General features: G+C 41.1%; 2 protein-coding genes across 2 annotated transcripts; one reads left to right on the top strand and one right to left on the bottom strand.

Moving 5' to 3' along the window:
* The first annotated feature begins 12454 nt into the window (after positions 1 to 12454).
* Positions 12455 to 13525, top strand: LOC115735786 (protein RADIALIS-like 4). Its single transcript, XM_030667182.2, has 2 exons — positions 12455 to 13005; positions 13272 to 13525. The coding sequence occupies exons 1-2, from the start codon at positions 12735 to 12737 to the stop codon at positions 13277 to 13279; spliced, it is 279 nt and encodes a 92-aa protein (XP_030523042.1). The 5' UTR covers positions 12455 to 12734; the 3' UTR covers positions 13280 to 13525.
* Positions 13526 to 16153: 2628 nt separating this feature from the next.
* On the bottom strand, positions 16154 to 18116 carry LOC115735785 (3-ketoacyl-CoA synthase 4-like). The gene has a single exon (XM_030667181.2). The coding sequence runs from the start codon at positions 17964 to 17966 to the stop codon at positions 16440 to 16442; it is 1527 nt and encodes a 508-aa protein (XP_030523041.1). The 5' UTR covers positions 17967 to 18116; the 3' UTR covers positions 16154 to 16439.
* Positions 18117 to 20027: the final 1911 nt, after the last annotated feature.

Below are 20027 nucleotides of genomic sequence, written 5' to 3'. Positions count from 1 at the left end.
TCTTATATGTCTTTAATAAAAGAGCCCAGATATAAATAATAGATGAGAGAGAGAGACAGAGACCTTGATTGGGGAGGCAATGGAGATTGCTGCAGATTCGATGCCATTGAAGGAATTTAGTACTTCTCTATGCATTCCAATCCGTGGATAATGAAAAGAATTTACGAAAAAAAAGAAAAGGAATTATCAGTTTCCAGGTATTGGGCGACTTACGCTTTGTTGTTTTCCCTTTCTTAATTCCTTTACGATAACATAGGGAAAAACTCGGGTCATTTGAAAAATACATGAACGATAGCAGAGAGTTTCAGTCACAGAAAAATACCAGAAAAGACATGTTCGACGACGTACTCATGTAGTTTGTAAGAATACCACGGGCTTTCTTATACTTCGTCGATGGCAATGTGGAGAATCTGCCTGCTGCTATTGGCTAACCACTCCTTTTCTCAATGTCTTTAGCGCCAAGTCGGGAACCATTTATGTTGGGGAAAAAGCACCCAAAAAAGGAACCGAACCTCTCAATTATATCAATTTAGTTTTTAAAATTTTCGCATTTTGTCAATTGAGTACATCCAATCAATTTAGATGAGAAATTGTTGACGTGGACGGCGATGATTCTACATGGCACTGCTAGAGCTAATGTGGACATTTTGTTTTACAATTTTCATTTATCTTTCTTTCTTTTGCTTCTATGGCCTGTGCCGGTGGCCGGGCACATGCCATGGCCATCGAGGGTCGCCCTCGCTGCCAAAGGTGAGGGTTGACCTTGCCGGCGCTCGCCCTCACCCAAGGGAGGCCGATCCTCGACGGTCACCTACATAGGCCATGAAAGAAAAAGAAAATAAAGAAAATAAATTATTACAAAATTATATTAAAAAAAAATATCCATGTCGGCGCCGACTTACCAAGTAGGATGACCGGCATCCACGTTATCAATTTTCGGCCAAAACTATCTAGATGAACTCAATTGGCAAAATGTGAAAATGTTTATTACTAATATGTCCAATTGAAAAGTTTAAGACTAAATCGACACCAATGCAATAGGTTTAAAAAAAAAATTGGTACTTTTCCTCTTTAGATTATATTGGTCGGTCGAAATTACGCTTCAATATTATGAAAAGAAAAAAGGCAAACATTTAAACATAGCCTAACTAAACCTGAATGGTCGGCCGTGACCTAATTTTTCTTATTGAATTTTGAGTTGTTTGCCTCGTGAATGGGCTATTTCTGTGACTTACTATTTCGTGACAGAGAAGTATTGCATTACATCACGACATTACTAAAATTGGAAATGTCCTTTTTGGTGGGATAGAACTTAGGTTTCCGATAAACTTAGGTAAGCAACCATGTTTTCTCTTGCAGACTTTCAGGGATACTCGCATTTAGAAAGGAAAAAAAAAACGCGTTGGGAATGCTCAACTCTTCCATGAGAAGAATATTCAATTCATAGATTATCGCTTTTTGTTGGACAATGTGTGACTCTTGGCATGCGTAAACCACCCGCCATCCGACAAATGAACAAATACATACATATATATATATAAGGGATATTTTCACCGGAAATCCTAAAACTTGTCATGAAAGTGCAATTGAATCTTATGACTTGCAAAAAAGTGCGATTGAGCCCTAAAACTTTTCAAATTGGTGCAATCAAGTCTTTTCGTTAACTCTGTCCAAATTTGACTAACAGAAAATACTTACATGGATTTTTTAATATGTTCTCTCTCCTACGTGGTGAGAACGTGGCTAAAATGACATTCTGTTTGTCCAAATCTGGTTTTTAATATAATTTTTATTTAAATTGAATTTAAAAAATGGTAAAATTTTAAAAAAAAATCAGAACCAAGTCATCGCCACATAGGTGAGAAAAAATATTTAAAAATGCAATGTTAGCATTTTTCGTTAGTCAAATTGGATGGAGTTAACAGAATGACTCGATCGCTCCAATTTAACAAGTTTTAGGGCTTGATCGCCCTTTTTGTAAGTTTTATGATTCAATTGCACTTTCTTAACAAGTTTAAGATTTCTAGAGGAAAATTATCAAAAAAGTCATAAACCTATCATATTTTGGTCAATTCAGTCTTAAACCTTTTAATTTTGACAATTCAGTCTTAAACCTATTGTATTTGTGCCAATTCAATCCTAAACTTTTTACATTTATGTCAATTCAGTCCACCTGGTCAAATTTAATCAGCTGACACCGACGAGATAATTTTAGTAATATTTTAAAAATTTTCAGTTTCTTTTTTTATTTTTTCCTTTTTTTTTCTCATTTTACTGTTCATCTTCCTCCTTTGCCCATCCACCTCCTTCACCCAGCCATGGCACTGGCAAAGTTCACATCCGCCGACATGTTTTCCTTTTCTCGTTAGCTGTCCTTGTTGGGCAAGGTTGGCGGTGCCTTCGATGGGCGAGCTCTGCCTCGCCATCGTTTTCGCTCAACGAAAGAGCTTTGAATTCATTTCTAAGTTTCAGACAACTCTTTTGTTCCATCAACTTTTTGTTGGATCTTTAATCTCCTCCTTCAGTCTTTCCTTGAAAGGTGTCGTGTCTTCAATATCTAAAATCCATCCGGCTGAACGTAAATGCGAGGACGTAGCGAGAAATGGTAGCTAAGGGAGACTCGTTTTTCACGTGGACAGCTACTCGAGGAAAGGGGTTGCCTCACTGAGGGCGGGGTTGTCCTCGTGGATGGTGCAATAGGATGGCTTGGCCTTGCTAGATCTAGGCAAGGCTGAGCCTGCCCATTGATGGCACTAGGGGTGAGTAAAAAGACCGTCCTGGACCGGACCAGGATCAATGGTCCGGTTCTCGATTTTAGGGGGATCCGGTCCGGTTCCCGGTTCCTAAAATTGGAACCAGTGACCGAGCGGTCCGGTTCCCGGTTCTAGGGCCCAGGACCGGATCGGACCGCCCGAACTGGATCGGTCCTTTTTTAATTTTTTTTTAAAAATAAACATAACGTTTACTTGTTGTTTAGGTTTAGGTCTAGGTCATTTAGGATTCGATCTAGAGCTGCTAATTGAAGAGCCCTTAACTCCGCCGAGCTCGTGGTACACCGACCCTTGTTTTCTCGACCTCGAGCTCGATCGCGTCTTTTATCAAAGTGTGCATCCACTTTTTGGAACCACGGATCGGAAACCCTTAGAATCGCTCGGGAACCGGACCGGACCAACGGTCCGGTCCTATTCCCGATTCCAAGGGTGGCCGGTCCGGTCCGCGGTTCCGAAAAGTGGGAACCGAGACCACCGGTCCGGTTTTCGATTTTTTATGGGAACCCGACCGGACCGGGAACCGCTCACCCCTAGATGGCACTGTCGGCCTTGCCCAACCATGGGGATACCGGTGGCCGGCGAGAAAAGGGAAACGACATGTCGGCGATCGTGCACTTTGCCAATGCCATGGCTGGGCAAAGGAGGAGGAAGAAGGAGGAAGATGAGCAGTAAAAAAAAAAAAAGGAGAAGGAAAAAAATAAATAAAGAATTTTAAAAATATTAACATATTATTAAAATTGGCCCGTCAGCCCTGACCGGGTCCACATCGATACTGGTTCGGTCGACATCATCGGTGGCCGATTAAAGTTGGTCGGATGGGCTAAATTGACATACATGCAAAAGATTTAGGACTTAAATAGCTAAATTAAAAGGTTTATGACTGAATTGATAAAAATGTAATAGGATTAGGACTTTGTTGATAATTTTCTCGATTTTCGGTGAACATATCCCTATAATTAAACAATTAGAAGTAAAATATATGTGTGCAAAAAAAAGGAAAAATTTGAAATAAAAGTCCCAAGTCCTCTCATTTTCTCAAATAAGGGCTTAAAGTGGTCATTGTTTCAAATAAAGACTTGCAGTCCCTTTTTTTTGTCTCAAATAAGGGCATGAAGTGACCATAACTATTTCAAATAAGGGCCTAACCTCATTGGCTGGCCACCCAAAATTTCGATCGATCAAGGGCATTTCCTTCAAAATATTATTTAAATTTAAACTAAAATAAAAATATAAAAGTAAAAAAAAAAAATAGAGGAAGCTGCAAGTGTGAGGGCGGACCCGCGCGACTAGAGGCGAGGGTCAACGACCTCGCCCAGATCTGGGAAAGGATCGTGGCCCTCTCCCTTCTCTGGCGAGGGCCCTCACCTGCGGTTGGCAGGGTCGCCGGCCCTCATCGAGGAGGCCACGACCCCATCGGCTATTGCCTCCGCCCCACCAACATTGGGGTGACGGCCACAGGCGTGAAGGCAGCCCCCTCCCGCCCGTGTTTCTTTCTTATTTTTTTTATTTTATTTTTTGGAAAAACATAAATATGAAAAATATAGAAGTAAGAAAAATACAAAAAAATGACGAAAATGCCCCTAATCAATAGTTATTCAAACCCTTTTTTTAGATTGGGAAGGCCACTTCAGGCCATTATTTGAAACAATGCCCACTTTTTGCCCTTATTTGAGGCAATGAGAACATTTCAGGCCTTTATTTAAAACAATGTCAATTTCATGCCCTTATTTGAAATGAAGGGACTTGGGGCCTTTTTTTGAAATTTTCCCCCAAAAAAACCTTCAATGGCTCGAAAGGCTAGTTAAGTCTGGGACCCTCAGGCCATTCCGGTGCCACAACAAGCAGACAAAGCAACGACTTAATCTGGTTGCATGAACAGTGTTGATCAATAGAATCGTTCAATTCGATTTGTTTAATAGTGCTTTGTTCAGGAGTTTAATTAGAATAAAGGGTCGGGAGAGTTGATGTTCACTATACTATGCGCTTATCACGTGAATTCGGAGGAGTTGACAAACCAGGGTCGATAGCGCAAATACGATAATTATGTCCCCGGTTAGGATCGAAATTTTTATTTTTTGAGATATTTTCAAAGTGATGGCCAGTTCTGAAGCCTGAATCTCAATCATGGTGCTCAGAAATCCGAAGCAATCTAGCTGCGAGGAGGCTAACGAAGCCACGCCCAAGACGCAGGCTAGTGTGCAGAAAAGAACATGAAAAATTGTGATGCGGAGAAGGCAAGAGTGAAGCATAATTAAATCTTGTGTTATTAAACTAACAAATCCAAACTCGAGATTAATTGTATCGATCCGTGTTAGATACCATGATTATTTTGCTTGTTTTTAGTCACTACCCATCAAATAACTCGTTAACAGAGATGTACAATGTGCTAATTATAATGGAATTCTATGTTGGATGTAGCCCTAATTTAAATGTGAATTAGAATAAACTATCGTATTTCGATTTTTTTTCTTGCTTTTACACTTTATTTTATTATGATTATGCTCCGAATTTTAACATCAATAGCTTATAACTAAAACCAAGCTTATTATCTAATCAAGGGTTTTAGATTTGTTGAGAGCAGTGCGCCCTAAAAGCCAATGCACGACGATCTCAAGTGGTTGATATCTATTGATGTTTTGCCGTCGGGGTCATATGTATCATTACTAGTTCAAGATTCACAAATTAGACTGCTACCATCAAACTTTATTATCACGCGCATTGTACTTATGTCTAGGAAAAAAGAAGGCTGAACAAGGGAGAAGGGATCACTCTAGGGTTTGGACCTACAGCTTTCTCAATCTTCTGATGCAATTTTCTCTCTTGTCATTAGTAGGAATCAGCTGTCATGTAAGCTCGAGAGCCCAACTTTTTTCTGTCTCTGTACCAATCATTTATGCCATTGTCAGACATTTCTTTAATAATACAATGTACACCCATTGGATTTTTATCATTCTTATGTGGTGTTGCGTATATGACCCAGGTCATGACCCTACTTTATTCACTAAAAATCGAGACAAATCATTACATTTTTTTGTGTTGCTATCTTAGTCGTTGGACATTCTTCTTAGATATATTTGTGTTTATAAATACACACAAATACGAGATAATGTTATTTTCTTGATTTTTTTTAATTTTCTTTTCCTTTTAGTTATTTTTTTTTAATCATTCTACTTATGTTGAGGTGATAAAAACTTGTTTATCTCTAAGGGCATGTTTGGTTTGGTTTTGAGAGATAGCCTTTGAAAAATGCAAAAAAAAAAAAAAAAAAGGGCTAAGAGGGTTTTTCGAAATGCAAATAGTGTTTGGTAAACGATATTTTGAAAATACATTGAGAAAGAACTTTGACTTAAATGTCGTTTGACAAAAAACTATACTTTCTAATCGGCAGATGGCAAGCCACACCCGAGGTCACCCAATCTCAAGCGTGGCTTGCTAGCAATCAGATCTAGCATCGCGAACGGCCTAAACCCTCGCTGGTGAATTCAGGTGAGGTGGAGCTATTTTTGAAATTATAAAAGTTGAGCGAGGGCAAAGTAAAAAAAAAGAAAATTGTATTTACATTTCGAAAAAAGCAACATTTCAAAGCACGTCCAAACTTGCCACGATCCAGAGCCCTTGAAAATGCAGTTGTATTTCTCGAAAGCTGTACACAAAAAATTGTCAAAGATCATCTGAATTTTGATGAAGTCAAGCCAAACGCAGGATGAGTCCGACACAAGATCCAAGATAAACTCTGAGCTGCACTAGCCACATTAGGCACGAGGCTAAGTTATTCGGCGAGTGGCATCTATGGCCTATCAATATCTTATTATTATGTCATTTCCATTCTGTTGAAAGTGAAGTGTCAAGCAAATAAAGTAAGCGAAAGCGACGTCTCTCTATATGATTGCTGGTGAAAAACACAAAAAATTACATGATCGGCTTCATTTATTCACGAATGTCGTCGGTCTCAGATAGAGCACACGGCAGATTCATGTAGTTTTCCGCTTTACCTTCGAATCAAAAAAAGGCTTCGACAAACCATAGAAGATTTACGTAAAAAAAAAAAAAAAAACACGACGAATCAGCTGCAGGGTTGATGGAATCACATCATTCAAACGCGAAGGGTACGAGAAAAAACTGATGGAGATTGACAGGCAATCTGTTCCTGGCTGGAATAATGCTGTCCCGCGTGATTAGCTGTAGCATCTGCTAAGGAAAGAAGCAAAGCTTTGTTTCATTGTGAGATCTTCCACCAGAAAAGAGGATGAGAAGGGGAATTAGAATAAGCAAACGAGGAACAGTGTGATGATAAGAAGGGAAGTTGAGTGAACAGTGGAAGATGCTCGGAGGGGTTTATGTTCATGCATCATGTGTAAGAGAAAAAGAACTAGAGAGAGAGAGAGAGAGAGAGAGAGGTCAAAGGACAAGGGTAAAGTGCCAGGCTGCAACAGCAAAAGAGACAGCATTCGATACACAGGTTCCATGTCTCTCCACCTGATCCACTATCATTTCTCCTTTCTCCATTCACACTCTCTCTAAACCCTAACCCTAACCCTAACCTTTACCCACCCCCCATAAACCTTGCCCAAATCACAGAGCTCGGAAAAAGAATTGGGGGTCCCCTGAAAGGGTCCTTGTCTGAATTGGCCGTTTCTTGCTTAGGAGGATACACAATGTCGAGTGCAACTCATTTTCATATCTCGGAGTCACCGCATGGGGATTATTTCTTTTGAAATTCTGTGATCTCCAACAGATCAAGGTCTATCTTGATAAAACAGTAAAAATCACCAAAAAAAAAAACCCTAAACCAATTGTAATTATGTCATTTCAATCCTAAACCTTTTGTATTTCTATCAACTCAATCCTTCCGGCCAACTTTAGCTTGTCGGAGCGTACTTGGGAATTTTTAGTAATATTTTAATAGTATTTCAAAAAAATTAATTTTTCTTTTCTTTTCTTTTCTTTACCTTTTCTTTGTTTCCTAGATTAGGGTCGGCGAGAGTGCATGGCCCCTCACCCGTGGCTGGCGATCCTCACTGGCCCTAAGCTAGGAAGAAAGAAAAAGTAAAGAAAAAAATTGTAGTAATTATAACATTATTATCAATTGTCACGTCGGCGTCGACAATGCCATATCAGCATTGGTCGGCATCCATTTCAGCGTCGGCCTGTCAAATTTTGGTGGAAGGATTGAATTAAAAATTATTTAAGACTTAATGGCCATAATTGTAATAAATTTAGGACTTTCTTGGTAATTTTTTCTGATAAAACGTGGGTAGTAATTAGATGAACAATGGTATGCATCAAATGAAGAACAATACATACCTGCATGTTCTTGCCCCTTATATTGATGATCAATGCATCGCAAAAGTACGATTTTTTGTCCCCCGTAGTCATTAACATGCGGAACACGTAGAGCTGGACTCGATAATAATATCAAACGACTTTGGCGAAGAACATACTAATACAAAGATGAGAATTTTTGCTTACACGAATACTTAAGGATTAAGAAAAAAAAAGAAATAGAAAAATTAAAATATTATTAAAAATTAACATACCACCGTTGGTAGCGCCACATCAGTATTGGCTGGCGTCCACGTCGGCACCGACCCGCTAAAGTTTGTTGGATGGATTGAATTGACATAAATGCAAAACATTTAGGAATGAATTGGCCCAAATGTAAAAGATTTATTATTGAATTAATTGGCCAAAAAATAAACTGACTTGGCACAATTGCGAAGGCCCTCACTAGATCTAGGCAGCGAAGGCCTCGCCTGCGGCCTTTGCGGCCAGTGAGAGCTACTCTCGCCGGCATAGAGAAAAAGCACATAAAAGGAAAGGCAAACAAAATGAGAAATTCAAAAATATTAAAAATGATCCACGCCAGTGTCGGATGAGCCACGTAGGATGGCCGTCATACACGTCAATAATTTCACATCAAAATTGACAAAATTGAAAGATTAGCAAAAATGTAACAGCTTTAATATTTTTGGATAATTGTGGCGTACTTTGGTACTCCACCAAAGGACGATGCTCGATGGAGACCTCTATGTGCTGTTGAAAAGTCCTCTCGGGCTTCAATAATGACCGTCTTTAGTCCACCAGAACATGGATGCTCATCTTGACCATGAAAGTTGGCATCTCCACTACTTTTCGGGGGGGCTTTACAACGGAGGATTCGAGAGGCCCGTTGCCTTTAGCCGATGGAAATGATGGGTGTTTTGGTTGAGCTCGAAACGGGAAGACAAACATGATATCGATCGAGTGGGGAAATCTCTTTAGCTTCTCATGATGGCATCGTGATGGAGTAGAAAAGAGAGGGGGCGGACCACACACGCGCACGTTATCTTGCGGCCACGGCCGAGTCCGGTTCACCGGTGGGGTGTTTCCCGGCCCTTTTCGGGATTCGATTTACCGAGCATTGTCCGTGCGGCGCTTCGTCGGCTGGTATGATGCATGACCTTCCCCCCACTCGACCTGTCGGGTCGGCAGAAATGGAGGTCGAGCTGTCGTTGAATTGTCGATGTACTACGATCATGAAGCTCGCTTTGGTATGTCAACCATCTTGGAACGAGGGACATCAAGATCGATGGAGGGTTTGGTTTGACGTTGGTGTCACTAATCTTGGTCCAACCAACATGCCACAGGAGAAGAGGCCCACTTTGGATAGATACAGCCCAGCCCAGCACTTTCGTAAATTTTTTTTTCGTTACTATCATATCCATTATTAACAAGGGAATTTGACTTATTTGAGCTTGCAATTTCTAGTGAGGATCCTCTATAAATGTACCAATTATACTTTGAGGAGAATTTATACATGTACATCAAAGTGAGATCAAAACAACCGAAAACGTTTCTTCTCAAGCTTTTAAGTACACCATCGAACGAAGGCAAGTTAGTCGTCTTCTTTGAAAATGACTTTTGCAAAAGACATTTTCTTCTAACACGAAGTTTTTTGAAAATCTATCGCATCCTAAATTATATATATATATATATATATATATATATATAAAAAGATAAGTTATCCAATATGTGTGGGACGATAATTGTCTCATTTTCCCGATCTATAGTAGTCACGTTTGCAAAATCCTATTGTGACTGTGGCTACGGTAGGAGAGGATGATCTCAATCTTTATATCGGGTGGGTCCATAATAGATAAAATTACTAAAAAAGTCGTAAATTTATTGGACATATACCAATTCAGTATTAAACCTTTCAATTTGACCAATCTAGTCCTAAACCTTTTGGCAATTTGTTAATATTGTCAATCGGATCAATTTTAATCGATAACGTGGATGCCAGCCGCTTTACGTAGTACAATCGATGCGGATGTGAAAAATATTTGATTCTTTTTAGAAATTTTAATTAATTTTTTTATTTGCTTTTTTTTAATTATTGCTAAGGGCCAGTGGCCCACTCTTAACACTAAAAAAAGAAGAGAAAGAAAAGGAAAAGGAAAAAAAAATTCTTGTCTGCGTCGGCCGTGTCATATAGAACAAGAGCAGCCACGTCATTAATTTCCGGCCAAAATTAGTAGGATAAATTACATTAACAATTTGTCAAAAGATTCATAACTAAACTGGCTAAATCGATTGATCTATTACTTTTTTTTTCCATATTATCTTCGTCCAACAACCATACACCCTATCCACTGCCTACGAATTCCAGGAGCACGGACGTGTCACTGACTCAAAAGCATCTTTTTCATTTTCTCCTTCCTTTCGCCAAAAGCATTTGCAACCATTTCGGGATAAACCGTGTGTCACTAAAACTCTATTTGTTTCTCGAAAAATGAATGATTCAAAAAAGAATTTCTAAAACAATGAAAGCTAGTCAACGAAAAAATAAAAATCGATAACAATTTAAGGCTAAACATTTTTCAGAACGACGAAAATATATACCGTTCATTCATTTTTATTTTTATTTTGCAAAACAAACGGAGTCCAAAATCTTCAAAAAATAAATAAATAAATAACAGTCCGATCAACACGAGATTACGTGCGGGAGCGGTCCGCCCAAACATCTTTATCTGCTCTGTATCCTCAAATCCGATGCGAATGCTTCACTTTCCCAAATGGACCTCTTGATCGAGTGGTGGTGGGCTTGGCTTCTTTAAACCGATGATGACCCATCAAAGGACTGGACTGAAAAGGGCTTTTTGCTTCAGGGGAAGCCATGAATGAACGAGGCTGAAGCCATGGTGACCACTTCACTTCACGCCCACTTTCAGGGGGACCTTTCCAACTTGTTAGGGTTTTTGAGGACCACCATGAAGTGATAACACCATCCATAAAACTTTCTCCTTTCTTTCTTTTTGGGTGTCTTCATGACGACCACTTAGGATTTCTGAGTGTTGAATGATGTCTGCGAAATTTTACATTCTAATATGACACGGTTCGACCGTAGGAGCAACCGCCTCTAGCTTAAGATATAGCTCGTAGATAGATAGAAAGATAGATAGGTATGTGGTGGTCTGAGGTGTGCGATGTACCCTGATCGGTTTTGATAGGACAGGAATTACATGACACTGATTTTGCTGAAAAGCAGTTGGTTGGTACTTGGTGTTTGTCGCTTTTTCCTTCCCACGGCTTCCTTTCAGTTAATTTACCGTTCCTATCCGGACACATCAGAACTGGTTGTGGAGAGTTCGGTCGAGACCTTTTAAGAACTTGAAAAGGTCGAGATGGGCTCGAAAACTCGCAAATCTGACAATAGCTCAGCCACAGATGCACTGATACCCAAGCATCCATCTATGCATCAATTTCCAAGTACAGAGAGAACTTGGGGCACCTGGTAAAACGAACTCATGCCTGCTCAAAGAAGACAACATTGTTCAGTGGTATCATAAATGGTTTTATAGCACACCGCAACATCAAGTGAACCCTGCTTTCTTATCTGTTGTTGTCTTGTACCAGAACAAACATCTGAAGCTCCAATTCCGATGAAATGAACTAGAGTGAACGTGATTTCTTGGCTCTATTCTTTCCATGTGATCACCACCTCTCGCCACCAGTCCCCTCCCTTCTCGTGCCTGCATTTACAAGACGATGAGATCGGATTCTGTCTTAGTCACAGATGTAAGAAACATGTTGATCATGTATCCGTGGTTCTTCAGAAGAGCCATAATTATATTGAAACTGTTGGGATTCGGCGCATAAACGCGACGAAATAAAGTATAGAAGCGAGAAAGATAAATCAAGATACGAGATTTTATCTTGGTTTATCCTTAAACAAGGGCTACGTCCAGTAGAGGATTCCACTATAATTAGTACCTCGCACCTCTCGTTACATCGTTCAATTACAAGCGAAAAAGAATATATATAGCAGTAATCATTCATGAGTCTAAGCCCAAATTACCAATGAAAAAATATGGGCTCAAATCGTAAAAGCTCTCTGCTTTATTCATGAGTCTAAGCCCAAATTACCAATGAAAAAATATGGGCTCAAATCGTAAAAGCCCTCTGCTTTCTTGTTGGAGGGAAGTATGAACCACACCTTAATAGAAACTTGAAGTTGTTCCCCTAATTAGTGTTTTATCTTCCAAATAACCTCATTCGCCACACACAAACGCATGCTCAGAACCAGCTTGTGCATGATTTTCAAAATGCGAACTTTATGCATCATAGGGGGCACCAACCACAGGTGAAACAGAGAGAATCATACTTGACACAGAGAATCCAATCACTCCCTTGAGAATAGAATCCAATCACTCCCTTGGTTGTATTCTCATTAAAACCAATTTATGTTCATCTCTCCGTTCTTCATGTTATCCGGAATCGTGTGGTGGTTCAAAAGGAGGCCTACCTTTTGGGCAATAATGATTTGACAAGTGGCTCCATTCTAGTGCCACCTTCATCTGTTTAAAGGCCAACACTAGGTCAATTTTCTGTTGCAGGTCAAATTAGCTACCCTTCTAAACTTGGCCCTGTGCACCTGAAACACTTCTTCTTTCGTTTAGTTGGCTTTGTCTTTTACTATTTCATATGGCATCGAGTTCACTTAGTGGGAACCATGGCTCATCATGGACACCTATGCAGAACAAACAGTTTGAGAGGGCTCTGGCTCTGTATGATAAGGACACGCCGGACCGTTGGCAGAATGTTGCCCGAGCTGTGGAAGGAAAATCGGCCGATGAAGTGAAGAGACACTATGAAGTGCTTGTGGAGGATCTCGATCATATCGAGTCGGGTCGCGTTCCGGTTCCGGACTACAAGAAGGGTGGGAGCAGTGGCAGCATTCAAGTTGGCAGTGCAGGTAAAATAAGTGAGAACCTTATGCTTTATACATGTGTTGTACATGCAATTGAAAGAGATTTTACACGTAGTTAACCCTTTCAAATTGCATGATACATGAGGGAGCGCATGCGCAGACACATGCATACGGACCGAGTGCGATCTACTTGCATGAAGGCTCTAAGAGCAACCTTTGTGCAAATTCTGTCTCAAAATTATCATAGTCAATGTCTTATCACACCATTGCCAGCAAAAGCTAGCACTGATTCCTCTCTGCGGATTGTACAGGCTTCTGAGGAGGCATCTTAACCTGCAAGAACAGAGTAGCTAAATTGCAGGAAGGAGACGGAGAAACTAGGAGATCTCTCTCTCTCTCCCTCTTCATGTTCTTGTTCTTGTACTATGTAAAAGGTTTGTCTGCAGCAGTAGTTTGCTCTTTGCACGCGTCTCCATAATACACCAGCCGTTTGCATAGTAAAATGGTGAAGCATAATCAAAGGGTGACAACTGAGAGACAAAGGCATGTGCAGAGCCATTCCTCTTTCCACGCTACTTCCGCTTAATAATACAGTGACGTAAACCACAGAATCGGCACATCAACCAAATCTACGAATCGAGTCCTAGAATAGCTTGAAACACAATCTTCTCATTTGAATCTTAGCGTCACGTCAAGTTTGTTCTCTTATGAACAATGTGGACCCTGCAGAGGATTTGACAAAGCGAGAGCAAATATATGCTGGTTTTGCCCTGTCTACTGGTATTCCCTCTTGGACAGGTTCTCTGGCACCAACCATCGTTTATGAAATGGAGTGTCATTCCATCAAGCAACAGAAGAATTCAGCAAAAGATCTCTATTTCATCTCACCCTTTGTAATCCAAAAAGCTCTTGAAAAATTCCTTTAAGAGATTCTCAATGTGCCTCCACAAAAATAATTAAAGGGTCCCTGCACCACCGACAGTTCTCCAAAAAAGGCAGCGCATATGGGACCCTTCCGAACGAAGAATATGATCAGACAAGCTTTTAGTTGGAAACTAAAGGATGGTGTTCGAGACGACATCTTCTAACCGAAAGAAAGAAAGAAAACAAGGAAAAGAATTTATTCTGTACTTCATCGAAGCCGGCTACAGGGAAATGAGAACGGGAATGAAGACCGACATATGCACACAAAACTTAACTAAATTAATCCAAATCGAATTCAAAGAGGTCCTTTCTAACATACCACCAATTCATCCGATTAAAAATCATCATGATTAATTGAAGAGAGTCAAGGATAAGCATCACTTCAAACACACAGAGCTTTTTAGGATAGCATGATAACGGTTTTGCTGGTAAACTATGTAAAACTAGTACTTCTGTACTTGCACTCCCCCAGAACAAAAAACATGCCCCAACTGATGAACAAGTTGCACACCTGCCAAAAACTCATGACACAACAGCAATAAACTCCCCTGTACTCCTTTGCCTGCTCAGTTGAGCTAACATTGCAATTGCATGACCAAGCGGCTGCACATATCTGGTTTAACTGGTTGTCCAATATCCGAAACTCATTTCTCACATTCAAATCCCCAAGCAGCATATGCAAAAACACCCCGAGATAGCACAGAGTAACATTCACAAAAATTGCATAATTTTAACAGAAACATTTTCTGGCCGGGGTAGAGCTGGTTGAAATTTGAAGTAATTTACCACAGAAGCGATATTCTTGGAAGTGCAGGTGACTCAACTCGGAATTCAGATGGCTAGTAGAAGATTGTGGTACTAATTTGTTCGTACTTCAATTAGTAGTCTCCTTTGGGACAGTTCCCATCTTATTGTGAACTGTACATGTCTAACTTAACAAGGAAATTTTGTACTAGCAAACATCAAAGCTAGACACACCTCATTACAACTGGTTTGATTTACTCCTTACATGTACGATCGTTCTAAGCCAAAAAAAAAAAAAAAAACACATCTCTTCCTTAGTTTTAGATTGCTGTATAGAATGACTGCTCACCGTGCAAAAACGATGTTATTTGCAGCTTCAAGATGTGAATATAGATTCTATTACTCAAACACCAGAGGTCTTATGTTGACAGATTAATAGCTCTCTTCCATCCTTTTGCAAGAATGGTAGTTGACAGCTTAGAGATTTGCGTTGCCTATTTACCTCACCCACTGGACAGTCCAGCTTGAGCCTGATCACCAAGTCAGATGTAGATGTACCGGAACAACTACTTATTGACAGCCACATTTCAATCGTATCCCCCAAGCTTCATCGTATATCTTCTTAGAGTATTAACCATTTCTTCAGAGCAACATGCAAGCACAAGGTATTTCCTGTCCTCCACAAATGACAGCTAGGCTGTACAAGAAGATTTTCTATATTAATGCCGTACTTAAGTCAAAACCATGTGCCCATCGGTCCATATATAGATAAAAGACCAAAAAGTGAAGCTTTTGCTCTTGCGATGCTTCCCATCTTCCAATGCCATACATCCCTTTGGAAATATAATGCATTCATTATACATGATGCTTCCTCTTGTGCAATCAAACTTGCAAAATCATGAACAGCCACATGTAGGTGCATCATGTACAGTGATTCCCATTGCCAAGCTTCATTTGAGCAGTACGAACAAAATAACTCCAGAAAATAGAAACATCAACAAACTTGGCATGGAAGGAGATACTAGAGGTTGCAAACATGCCGTGAGGACACAGTGATTGCCACTAATGTAGGTTGAACGACTTGGGGTGAAATCCTTATGTGTCATCAATTGTTAAAACCAACAATAGACCCTTTCAGAGAGAACTGATGCGGACCCCAAAGTCCAGCCCTGATCAGGGAGAAGTTAGGTACCAATCACCAAAATCAAGAGCAACCCTCGCCCTTAATCGGCTAAGTTAGCTCAAGCGCTAATGTAAGACCTACTTGCAGTTTGAGGGAAGGCAATATACCGATGCAGCTGTGTTTCATCCTTCACAAGAGATCCAAGTATTCCCTCCAACAAGCCAATCCCATGTGCCCAGTGAGGTTTAGAATGCCATAGATAATTGTCTCCACAGCTATCAATTAATCCCATGAACCCCAAGATGTCATGATAACCAGAAAAGTCAATAATTTCATCCTGCCCAGGTATCAGATCATGCAATGATTTTCAATAAAAAAGATTCAAATCCCAGAGGCCAAAGGTTTCCAAAAGACACTAGATACATCGATATAAGTACAATAACAAGTTCCTCAATATCACAACATCATACTACAGGGGAAAGCATTCAAGATTCCAAACTGTTCAGAAACCCAGAGCAAAAGAAACAAAAAGCCGGCTAGTGACTTTTGAGACTAAACAACACGTACACAAACCGGATAAATTAGACTCTCGACGCAGTAAAGACAGTGATCTAGATGCTTTTTCTAGCTAACCCTTAAACGGTATCCTCGCATAAATTAGGAAACCACTAACTGATGTCTTTAGCAGTCATAGCATTAACTGCACCGGATACTTGTGAATGCAATCTTCCCAGGGACTATTGGGTGAAGGAGTCACGTTCTGGAGTGCCTGCCACACTGCACTATTACATTTGAAACCACTTCCAAAAGCAATTTGCCAAACACGGTTTCCCCTTCGCATCCTCCCCTTGGCCTCCGTGTAAGCCAGCTCGTACCAGATCGAGCTTGATGACGTGTTACCGAACCGGTGTAAGGTCATTCTAGAAGCTTCGACGTGAATTGGAAGGAGCTGCAGATTCTTCTCCAGCTCATCAATCACAGCCCTCCCACCAGCATGGATACAGAAATGATCAAAAGCGAGCTTAAAATCCGGAATGTAAGGCTTGACTTTAGCATTAAAGAACTTCTTAGCTACCAATGTAGCGAAAAACAGGAGTTGCTCGCTGATCGGCAAAACAAGAGGACCCAGTGTAGTGATGTTAGTCTTAAGTGCCCCGCCGGCAATCGCCATCAGTTCCTTTGATAGCGAAACTCCAGTTTTGCCCACATCATCCTGCTCCTGATAAACACACTTAAACGCCTTATCATCGGCCCCACGATGTGTCCGAACCACATGGACAAGCTTGTACTTAGCCCTCCTCCTATCAGATGACTTGTTGGACAACAAAACCGCAGCTCCCCCGACTCTAAACAAGCAATTCGGAATCAACATTGACTTCTTGTTCCCAAAATACCAATTTTGGGTAATATTCTCAGTGCTCACAACCACAGCATAAGTGTTCCTATGAACTTGTAACATGTCCTTAGCAAGATCAACAGCAATCACCCCGGCACTACACCCCATCCCCCCCAAATTGAAGCTCTTGATATTACCCCTCAGCTTGTACTTGTTGACAATCATAGCAGACAGCGAAGGTGTGGGATTAAACAAGCTACAGTTCACAACGAGAATACCAATGTCCTTGGGCTTAACATTTGTATTAGCAAACAGATTATCCAGAGCACCAAACATCACCTGCTCTGCTTCTTCCCTTGCGGCTGCCATAGAAGGTCTTGGCGGAAGGTAGTGCATTGCCTCGGGCACGTAAGTCTCCTCCCCAAGCCCTGATCTTTCGAGGATCTTCCTCTGGAACTCGAGCGACGACTGGTCGAAATCGCCGGTGAGCGTCGAGTGCTCCATGAACCGATCAAACTTCACTTGCAGATGCTCCGGGGGCTTGTAGCAGGAGTAGTCGACCAAGTAAACGGATTTGGGGCGGGTCATAATGTAGACGGTGGATCCAAAAACAAGGAAAGCAGAGCAAATGATGACGCTGACGAGGTTGTACTTGAGGTGGAGCCACAATTGGTTAATCTCCTCCGGGTTCATCTGCGAAGCTTGGACGATGATGACGGCCATTGAAGGCACGAGCAAGAGGGTCAAGAAATGGGTCATGAGGTAATGATAGCCCAGCTTGACGTACTTCAAGTTCACGCTCTGGAGGAAATCGGGCAACCTCCGGGACGCGTGGATCTGGACGCCGCCAGCGGAGGTGGACGATGCGTCGGAGTTCATGGCAGAAGGCGAGTCGTATTGGGTCAAAGTGTGTCACGATTCTGAGTCGATTGGGGACGAAAAGGACGGATTTTGAAGGGGGGGTTTATATAAACGGCGGAAGAAGAGAGGCGTACGGATCTGGAAATTTAATGTTATAAGAGATGGGGGATAGAGAGAGAGAGTGTGGGTGTGGGGGGAGGAAGAGAATGAGTTTGGTGGTCGGATACAACTACGACAACCACCCGCAAGAACGAAGACGAGAGCGATGATCGACCACGTAGAGGGGGAGCTTGAGTGTGTGCGCCTCTGTCCGTGTGTCTCTGTGCGAGAGAGAGAGAGAGGTACAGAGTCGTCTTCTGGTGTGTTCTCTCTTTCTCTGCACTCTCTCCCGCCCTCTCTCTCTCCCCTCCTCTCTCTCTCTCTCTCTCTGTTTTTCTGTTTTCTGGGAACGGTGATTTTGAGACGGGCAGGAGAGGGAGATAAACTAGGAATAGGAATACGAATCTCCTTCACGAATTCTGTTCAACTCGAGAGAGACACAGAGAGATGGAGGAACGGAGGAGAAAAAACATGAAGGAAAGAGCAAAATAACGAAAAAGGGAAACTGCTTCCGATAAGATAAAAAAAGGGGTTGGGGCTTGGATTCCAAGAGTGGGCAGCGGAAGCTTCAAAGCCGGTCCCTTGCACGCCATTGACTTTTTGCTTCCTTGGGTGCTTAAATCTAATCCGAGAGCAATCCCACGCCTTCTCATCTCCCTCTCTGTCCCTTTTTACCTCTTTGAGGGGCGCCGGCATCGAAGGCTCCGATTCGCGACGGGCGGCCGTTCTCCGGATCCCACCCAGCTCATCGCATCACCGTCCGATCTGCGATCTTGCATTCCGGGGAGACACTCGTTTGCCGGGCGCGTCCCGGTGAAGGCTCTTTCCTTTCCCTCATATTAAATGGGATGTTTAATTTTGGTAATGGCCTCGCTTTAAACGCTAATTGCCCCTCTAAATCCAAACGCCATCGGCAGAGGCGTCTACTCGGTCAGGAATTAACCGATCCCGGATTAAAAATTTGTATGAGTGGCTTTCGAGTGGATCGCTTTATTGCACGGGCGTGGGGGCGAACCTTTTTTGTTAATTGATTAGACTTTTGGAAGATCTCTTTCGTTTCCCATCTTCAACGGTTGGAATCCAATCGATGCATGGATCTAATTATCAAATTTTGAGTTTAAAAAAAAAATGTCCTGCTTTTCTTAATGTATTATTTACTTAATAAGTAGGTTCTCCGTTTTTAACAATAATCACTCTCTCCCCAACATTCACCAATCACCGTATAAACAAGCCAATTATGATGCGCTAAATCTACGAATTAAAGACTCTACTATCGGGTTCGGAAAAGAGACGATAACGTCGGTTTTAAATAAGCCATGACTAGATAACGATTGTGCTAATCGTTCTATGCATGGCATGTAAGAGGTCTTATCTTTTTTTTCTCAAATAGACAATGTCCCAAGCGCCACACTCTCATAAGAATGTCGATTAGGCCCTCTCTATGGCTTTGGAACGATGAATTCGGGCACGAGAATATAGATCTATCTGTCACGACGTGGCCTATTTTAAATAAATGAATGTGTTGACTCAACAATTCCAAAAGAACAAAAAGAAGAAGGAGAAGAAGACTTTGGCAAAATATTCTATTTTTACACAGGAATATATTCGCTCAAAAAAGATTCCAAAAGATGATAACCATAAATAAGAAGATTGATTACGAGAGAAAAGAAAGATAGATTCGTGTTCACATATGTGAGAATTATATAAGAATAAGAATAATCTTAGATTCCCTTTTGAAAAAATGAGAATATATATGTTTCTTTTGGGCAGTAAGACTATTCCAATACTTGAGGAGAAAGAAACGTAACAAATTCAAAGAAGAGACATCTGTCACCCAGTAGTGAAGGGTTTGAACCAAGATTTCTAGACAAATTACTCGATGCATTTATGTGAAATGGCGAATTCTTATTTAGATCCAAGGATCTCACGTAGGGAGTTAAGAATAATAAAGCTGAAGATAAAATTGCGAAATTTTCAATA

The sequence above is a fragment of the Rhodamnia argentea genome, chromosome 11 (assembly GCF_020921035.1).
Source record: "Rhodamnia argentea isolate NSW1041297 chromosome 11, ASM2092103v1, whole genome shotgun sequence".
In the NCBI taxonomy this organism is placed as follows: domain Eukaryota; kingdom Viridiplantae; phylum Streptophyta; class Magnoliopsida; order Myrtales; family Myrtaceae; genus Rhodamnia; species Rhodamnia argentea.
This window is presented reverse-complemented; position numbering and strand designations above follow the sequence as displayed.